The following is a 9,239-nucleotide window of genomic DNA, read 5'->3' as shown; positions in this document are numbered from 1 at the left end:
AATTGAAAAAATTGAATTGGGTACTCTATATTTTTTTTAATGATCACATTGCGGCTTTATGGGTTCTGGCAATGTGCAAACTGGTGGCTAGGTTCCCCCACATCATAACAGTGACTAAATTCAAAAAGTAGGTCTTTTTGTAAAGCATTTTGGACGTTGTGAGGTTGTTAAATGCACTACTTTAAAACAAGTCTTATTTTTTTCCTTTTCATATGGCAGTGTTGCAATTGCTTGCTCACATTGTGACTGGTTCTGCCTGTGCTCCAAGTGGAGGAAGTGCAGGGAATTTTGTTTAAAGAATGTCCTTTTTATTAATTCAATCTGTTACTGAACATTCCTCTTCCCCAACTGTCCCCTGGTGTGGTCTGGAAATAGTATGGAATTAAAATAGTATGGAATGAATCAACATTTCTAAAAATACCCTTTCCCTATGGAGGAGAGAATGTTCCCTTATCACCTCCTTCTCATTGCAGGCACACAAGACAGTTCCTGGCAGAAAGCCTTGCCCTGCTTCACTTTGGGTGAGGCATTAGAATGCAGTCTCTCCTTGAGAGGAAAGGACATGGCATGGGTACACAGTCTCCCCTCGGATACTACAAGGGAGGGGGGGGGGGAGAGGGGGGGGGGGGGAGAGGAGGGGGAGGGGGGGAGGGGGGGGAGGGGGGGGGGAGAGGAGGGGAGGGGGGAGGGGGAGGGGGAGGGGGGGGAGGGGGGAGGGGGGGGGGGAGTAGTTTTACCAACAGAAAATCCTGACTTGCCATGAGGGCCATTGCCCTTTTCACAGTAACCTCCCCCTCCTCCACGGCTGAACAGGCCAAAAGGGTCACAGGAGCATCTCTGCAAGTCCCGAAATATTATTTAGAGTTTTAAATCTGTTAATATTCTGTCCAGTTTTCAATCATTTTATTTGCAGTTTGCAACTTTTGACAGCTGCCCCAATCAGTGTAGAGCCAAGAATTCACAACATAACCCATTCTTCAACTCCCCATCCCCCAAAAAAGACAACCCCCCACCCCAAAAACATATAACTCTCCCACCCCCAAAGCGCAGCCTCCTCCCCAAAAAGCGATAGCCTCCCATCTTTCCCAAAAGCTCTCAGCCCCACCCCAAAAAGCACACAGCCTCCCCCAACCCCCTAAAAAGCGCACAGCCTCCTCCCCAAAAGCGATAGCCTCCCATCTTCACCCAAAAGTTCTCAACCCCCCCCCAACAAAAACACACAGCCCCTCAAAACGCACAACCCCCCCAAACAAACGCAGCCCCTGCCAAAAAAACGCACAACCCCGCCAAAAAATGCAGCCCCCGCCAAAAAAACGCAGCCCCCCACCAAAAAACACAGTTCCCTGCCAAAAAAACGCAGTCCCTCGAAAAAAAACACATCGGCCCCCCGAAAAAAAACCACGCAGCCCCCCCATCCCCCCCAAAAAAATCATCTACCTTCTCACTTAGAAAACCTAGTGGGGCAGCACAGCGGCACAATGGTCCCAGGTTTGATCCAGCTCTGGGACTGTCCATGTGGACTTTGCACATTCTCCGTTTGCGTTGGTTTCGCCCCCACAACCCAAAGATGTGCAGGGTCGCTGGATTGGCCATGCTAAATTGCCCCTTAATTGGAAAAAATTAATTGGGTACTGTAAAAAATTTTTTTTATTTTTTTTAAAGAAACTTGGTGCTCCCTCACCATCTCCAACTTCACCCAGTGTGATTGACAATGTTTCTGTTCAAGCTGGTCCTTCCCCTTGCTCACCGCACAGTTCCTGTGACACCCCCCTTCCCTCTCCAACCCACAGTATAATACCACCAGTGTACTTCCCATTCTTCTGTATCATGTTGGGTTCCACAGTTTCATCTAACTGGCTGCACTCCGGCTTGCTGCCACTAACCTTTGGGTGGCTCCACATAATGAATTCCTCTTTGTCCCCACAGAGATTGTTGTCCCACGATGAGGACCTCGTGGCACAGTTTGCTTGGCTGACCATTCTGGTGCTGCTGACAGAACTGCTCTCTGTGCTCTGCTGCCCAACGAAATGCAACTGCGACGCCTCAGGAATGCTGTGGTGCATCAAGATGGGACTGTCCGCCATTCCCGAACACATCCCTCCCGACACGTCCAGCATCTATGCTTTTGAGAACTCCATTTCCACCCTGCACAAGGAGGATTTTGCAGGGCTGGAGGAACTGAAGCTCCTGCACCTGTCCCACAATAAAATCAGCAGGCTGCCTCAGGAAGTTTTCCAGTCACTAAGTGTGCTCTCCAACCTGGACCTATCGTCCAACCAGATAACCGAAATCACCAACAGCACCTTCTCTGGGCTGCAAGAATTGGAACGATTATACCTACAGCAAAACAAGATCAAGACCATCCACCCAGCAGCTTTCGACACGCTAATGAAGCTAGTTGAGCTCAAGCTGCAGGATAACCTTCTCCATCGCCTTCCTCCTCTACAACTTCCCACTCTCCTCCTGTTGGATCTTAGCAGAAACAACATCCCATACACGGAACTCAGAAGCATCCAGGCACCAGAGATTGAATCTTTAAAGCTGGCTGGACTTGGCCTCAGTGCCATAGATGATGAGATGTTTAAGAACATGAGGAATCTTCAGGAGCTGGATCTGTCAGACAATCAGCTGGTGACAGTGGCAGCCGCATTCCAGCAGCTCAATGAATTGACCTATTTGAGTCTACGGGGAAACAACAAGATCTCTCACTTGAAGGGCGAGGACTTCAAGCACATTAGAAACCTTCAGAAACTGGACATCAGTGGGTTAAGTCTCATGACCATTCCGGAGGGTTTCCTGGACCTCTTCCCCAACTTAAAGAGCCTCACAGCCGCCGAAAACCCCTACAACTGTATCTGCCAGCTCAGCTGGTTTGCCCAATGGGTACGGGTCAACAGTGGTCTCCTCCAAAGAAGAGAAGAGACTCGCTGTCACTTCCCACCAGTCAACGCTGGGAAGCCATTCAACAAGTTAACACATGGTGACTTTGGATGTCCCACCACCGCCATGCCCATCAGTGCCACAACCACCACACGGTCATCACCAACCACAACCAAGAAGCCTACAGTGGGTCACAAAGCCACACGCCTGCCAAGACAACCAGTGTCCCTTCAATGGTGGAGCTACACTTGGAGCCATCACGGAAATAGATCAACAACTGAGCACAAAGGGACATCACTGCCTCTCCACAGAATGCCTCAATGGAGGCATTTGCCAGCTGGATAAGTATGGGCAACTCATATGCATATGTCGAGCTGGCTTCCACGGACCACTCTGTGAGGAAGCAAATGGTAGTTTTGATCTCCAGACTTATCAAAAAAGTCCTGTGAATATTAGCCAAATAAGCAGCACTTCAGTCACATTAAACCTGGAAGGTTTCAAACACTCACCCATTTATTACAAGGGGCTCCGGCTAACATACAAGAACTGGTCAGGTCCAGACCCCAGGCCAGTGTCACTCAACATCCCAACGTCCCTGCCAACATACAGGATTCCAAGCCTCTGGCCCAACTCAACGTATCAGATCTGTGTTGGAGCTCTGGGAGAGGCCAGCACTAAAGAAGAGCCTTGCGTAGTCATACAGACGCTACCGATGACACAGTTGGCTCCATTCATACAGGCAGACGATGATAACCTGACTAGTGTGATTTGGCCAGCAGCCACAGGCATGTTCCTAGCCTTACTGCTGGCAGTTGTCATCACACTTTATTGCCGGAAAAAACAAAAGAACTCTGCTCAGGGAGGAGAATCACACCCTTACGATGTGGAAGGGCTCAAACCCAGTCCGCAGGAAGGAAAGATCTCATCCAGCACTTGGAAAGAACCTGAATGCCTTGCTCTGCAGAGTGAAGTGCCATTAATCCAAGATCACCAAAGCAACAGCTCAAAAGCTTTGTGACCTTCCATTCTTAGGGATTGTTAATTTCTAAACGCCTGATTACAGCTGCAAAGCCTCACTGCTTCAATGGAAAAGTCCTTTCCTACCAAAGGTGGAGTTGCACATAGTACACTGAGGCAGTTCCATTTCAATCTCTCAAGTAAATCCAGTAGATGTAAAGCCTCATCAATCTTGTCCAAGATTTCCTTACCATATTTTGTACACTTGTATAATTACGGCATTCAATGGTTTCGACAGAAACTCCAACCAAAGATGATCAAATCTTCCAAAGCATCACTGTAAATATCACTAGTACCGCCTTCGCTATTGAGACAGCTATCTGCATGTATCAATATATGACTTGCATGGCCAGAGTCCGAGTGGTTTCAATCCGTGAAGTTCATGGATAATGGTCCAGAGCTAATCACACCTCGTATTAACCGTCGCCATTCCCCAACAGCGCTACAGTGCAGGGGAACAGAGTCGGTAATGGTCACACATGCACACACTACCACCCGGCCCACCATTAATTGCTGTATATTGCTGAGCCAAACGTAACCGAATCAAGCACACAATGTATATGACGATATTTGTAAACAAATAAATATTTTTCTAGAGAAGTGACATCAAGGCTCTGGCCTGTTTTGTTACACAGCCAGGTATTAAAGGTGAGGAGACTGGATGGAGTGCTAGCAATGCAGAGGATAAATGATAGAAAGGCCAACAAGGTGTAAATCACAAGGTGAAGAGTCAAGTGCTTACACCACTGAGGGAGGGTGGGAAGGCACGGCAAATTTGGCAACTTAGCCAAGATTGTACCAGACACAGGATAGTCTGAATTATCACACCAACTGGAGGGATTCCATCCCCCTTCTATCAACGTGCAGGTCGGAGTTCAAATTCCAGGCTCCTAGTTATCTCCAAAATAGAACCAGAACTGGGAGGGACAAAGACGCAAGGGAGACTGCGGAGCGGGAGAACAGTTGTCATTAAAGACCAAGATGTGGAGATGCCGGCGTTGGACTAGGGTGAGCACAGTAAGAAGTCTTACAACACCAGGTTAAAGTCCAACAGGTTTGTTTCAAATCACTAGCTTTCAGAGCACTGCTCCTTCCTCAGGTGAATGAAGAGGTAGGTTCCAGAAACATATATATGGACAAAGTCAAAGATGTAAGACAATACTTTGAATGCGAGTCTTTGCAGGTAATTAAGACTTTGCAGGTCCAGATGGAACAACTGGAGAGAGGGATAATCACAGGTTAAAGAGGTGTGAATTGTCTCAAGCCAGGACAGTTGGTAGGATTTTCCAAGCCCAGGCCAGATGGTGGGGGTGAATGCAACGCGACATGAATCCAAGGTCCCGGTTGAGGCCGTACTCGTGTATGCGAGTTTGGCAATATGTTTCTGCTCGGCGATTCTGCGTTGTCACGCGTCCTGAAGGCCGCCTTGGAGAATGCTTGGAGCACAGTGACCCAGGGCCGGGATCGAACCCGGGTCCCCGGTGCCGTGAGGTAGCAGTGCTAACCACTGCACCGCCCCTTATAGCTGTATTACGAAAGTGCTCAATAACCATCACCAAGATTTCCACCGGTCAGGACACCCTTTAAACATGTTGTCAGGATCAACACCATGAGCTCATTTATTCAAAAATTAAAGTGCTTTTTGCACCACCCATCAACTTGGATCAATATTTGCTATCCACAATGTACAAGCATCACTTATCGAGATTGAGATTTTAGGAGGAAATTTCATTAAGTACTAAAGTTGAAGCACCACCAGGCCTAGTCGCCCTGCTGTGTGTGTGTAGATTTGATCTGGCAAATTTCAAACTGCAGCTGGAAAGTTCCAAGCCTGGACTCTGCTTCATTAGAAACCTCTTTACTTTAGATCGACCTGCGACCTTTCCTCCCCATAGCCTTCTACCTCCAGGCAGCAAGACAGGTGCTGCTGGAATGCAGTGGATTTTTTTTTCTGCATGTTGCCATGGGGATGAGGCCCAAGGCCCAGGAACGAGCTGGGCCAATTATTTAATAAAACACCTGCACTCTGCAGGAAGGCGACTTCTAAAGAATTAGGGCACAAACAAGAAAGCTAATAATAGGATTAGCAGTGTCCTGCTTTAGGAGATTAGTAATTAGATTATTTAACCAGCTCAATCCAGCTGCCACAGCACAAGCCTGTGGCCTTTAGCAGTCAGACAATTGGGCAATCATCTCTGGCTATTTTATACTTGGTAAATTCTGGTGGGTGAGCAGATTTGCAATCTACTACAAGGGTGCATGATACTCACAACAACACTTTCATTGATATTAACAAAGTGTCCCAAGGTGCTTCTCGAAAAAGACTAACTACTGCGTCACCGTGCTGCCCAGGGGTAGACATTTCAATCAGAATCTGACACAAAGCCATTGGAAGAGACATTAGTACAGTGGCCAAAAGCTTAGTCAAAGGGATTGGTTTAAGGAGCATCTTTAAGGGGAAGAGTTAGAGAGTCTGAGGGGTTAAGGGAAGGAAATCCATAGTTTGGGTCTTAGACATAGTCACTCTGGCAGCATGGTAGGGCAGTGGTTAGCACTGCTGCCACATGGCGCTGAGGACCTGGGTTTGATCCAGCCCTGGGTCACTGTCTGTGTTGAGTTCGCAAACTTTAAAAAAAAAATTTAAGTACCCAATTCTCCCCCCCGCGCCCCCCCCCCAAATTAAGGGGCAATTTAGTGCAGCCAATCCACCTACCCTGCACATCTTTGGGTTGTGGGGGTGAGACCCACGCAAACAGTGGGGAGAATGTGCAAACTCCATACGGACAGTGACAGGGCTGGGATCGAACCCGGGTCCTCAGTGCCGTGAGGCAGCAGTGCTAACCACTGTGCCACCAAAGTTTGCATTCACCCCGTGCCTGCGTGGGTCTCACCCCCGCAACTCAAAGATGTGCAGGCTAGGTGGACTGGCCAAGCTAAATTGCCCCTTATCGGAAAAAAAAAACCATTAAAAAAATATAGTCACTCTCTGCTCTGCTGCATGTTCGCTCTTTGTGTCCCGCACCTGGAAATGAATCGGTTGTTGAAATGAAGCATTCTTTTGCTTACATAGAGGTCATTGTCCAATTACAACTGGTCTTGATTTGACCCCAGGCTGCACACCTGATTTCTCTATCCCAATGTCACAGGAGCTTTTAAAATGTCAATAATTAAAGCGAAGCGAACTGCAATTTTGTTGTTTCAAAGATTTGCTTCGAAATTTTGAAGAATACTCAGGGTAGGTGTGAAGAACAAGAAATGTTTCCACATTTAATACTCCCCAAGTAAGAATTCTTTGCTGTGGTGTGTTTGAGGAAACTCTCTTATGGAAGAAATGAGAGTATAGAAACTTCTTAAACAGAATTGCGATCCCATTTGTTTTAGCTTCTTTAGCTGATACATAGCAGAGTTAGAGATGATCTTGCAATATAGCAGTCAGTGGCAGAACTGAAGCAGGTTACACTCCGTGGATTAGTGACAAGCAGGCCATGATTCCGATGCCATAAAGAAATATTAGCATTCACCGAGTCTCTCAAACATATTAAAGCATGCCAAATGCAATGTGGTACTCTGAAGGACAAGCACGACTGACCGCCATTTTGTGCACAAGTTGTCAAAAACAGTAAGATGAAGGGCGCCACGGCAGCCCAGTGGTTAGCACTGCTGCCTCACAGCACTGAGGACCCGGGTTCAATCCCGGCCCTGGGTCACTGTCTGTGTGGAGTTTACACATTCTCCCCGTGTCGGCGTCAGTCTCACACCCACAACCCACAAATGTGCAGGGGAGGTGGTTTGGCCACGCTATATTGCCCATGCTATATTGCCCACGCTATATTGCCCCTTCATTGCAAAAAAAAAAAAGAATTGAGTACTTTCAAATTTAAAAAAAATCCAAGGAGATAAGTGTACAGATCATGTGTTTGGAGGTCTTGTTGAAGCAGTAACGTTGGCCAGGACACTAGTCTCTCTCTTTGTACTTCTTCGTTCAATAGACGTAGTTTTCTTTTACACACGTCCCAGACGGCAGACTGGCCTGCTGTCTAACTTCTCACCCAATTAGAAACTTTTGATTCAGAGACAAAAGGAATACCAACTGAGGCAGCGTGCATCTGTGTTAATGTGCGAAGAATGTTGAATGTGTGATATTTCTACCTACACTTTCATTTTATTGGAAGCTTTTGAAATGAGCCCAATACTTCTTTCCTTTTTGTAAAGAAAACTCCGTTTGCTGATGATTGTTTAAACTCAGATATATTTTGTTTTTATTGAAGAACATGAAATATTTGAAATGTGGCCAAACTGTGCAAGGTACCTTTGTGTTTAATCCAGAGTTTGAAGGAGATTGATTCACCAACAAGCACAATTTCCAAGACCTGTTCATTTGAATTATTGAAGAGGTAATTAGCAACCTAACATTACGGGTTTCAGTGGAATTGCATGGCCATTTTCCCTTTTTTCTGACCTGTTATTTCTGTAGTGAGAGACCACACTGTAGGAATGGACCATTGTTTGTCTATCCAAGATTCACAAAACGCATGAACCAAGGCAGCAAATTGGGACTCACTTAACACAGGGTGAAGGAGAAGTGACGAGGGGGGAGAGGGAAAGAGAGAGAGAGAGAGGAGGGCAGAGAGAGAGAAAGAGAGAGGAAGGCACAGAGTGAGAGAAAAATGGGAATGGATAAGTGGGGGAGAGAGACAGGAGCAGGGAAAGCAGGAACAAATTTAATGTTGAAGCTGCTATCTCTCATTCTGTTGTTATCATATCTGAAACCAAAGGAAATCAATGTTTTCACTCTAAATATTCATTATCAAGATATAAACAAGTCGCAGTTTTACCAGCTGAGATAATGTAATATTTCTTTCATTTTTATAGCTGATAGAATTTTTTTTAAAAACAAACACGATGGCTTGAAACTCCTGCAAAAACAAGCAAAATTAATTCTAAACCGTAGCCAGGGAAGTCGTAGAGGGGGTGGTGGAATTTATTTGTCAGTTTGTATTATAGAATCTTACAGCACCAAAGACCATTCGGCCCAGTGTGTCTATGCAAGCTTAGGCTTCTGTTACACAAAATAATTAGTACTGGCCTGTGTATGAAGAGAAGCCGAGACAGAGGGTGCTCTCATAGTTTAAGCCAGGATCAGGTTTCTGGCTAATGTTTGAGCCTAATGTTGCTCAACGTTTCGCCATTCAAAAACTGAAATCGTTTTCATGTTTAATTAAAGTTCCCAAATATATGCACTCTCCAACTTTAAATTTAAATGATCCAATTAATTTTTTTTTTGCCAATTAAGGGGCAATTTAGCGTGTGCAAATTCCACACAGACAGTGACCTGGAACCGG

At 46.2% G+C, this 9,239-nt stretch overlaps 2 protein-coding genes across 2 annotated transcripts in view; one reads left to right on the top strand and one right to left on the bottom strand.

The window, feature by feature from the left end:
- vasnb (vasorin b) overlaps window positions 1–4,501 on the top strand; it is a 24,989-nt gene extending 20,488 nt beyond the window's left edge. The window contains 2 exon segments of the mRNA XM_072481389.1: window positions 1,927–3,108; window positions 3,110–4,501. Of these exon segments, the coding sequence (XP_072337490.1) occupies window positions 1,927–3,108; window positions 3,110–3,898 (1,971 nt within the window). The 3' untranslated portion in view covers window positions 3,899–4,501.
- The window catches only part of coro7 (coronin 7), a 186,517-nt gene that overhangs the window by 118,933 nt on the left and 58,345 nt on the right, over window positions 1–9,239 (bottom strand). The window lies entirely within an intron of this gene.

This window comes from Scyliorhinus torazame, chromosome 17 (assembly GCF_047496885.1).
Source record: "Scyliorhinus torazame isolate Kashiwa2021f chromosome 17, sScyTor2.1, whole genome shotgun sequence".
Classification (NCBI taxonomy): domain Eukaryota; kingdom Metazoa; phylum Chordata; class Chondrichthyes; order Carcharhiniformes; family Scyliorhinidae; genus Scyliorhinus; species Scyliorhinus torazame.
This window is presented reverse-complemented; position numbering and strand designations above follow the sequence as displayed.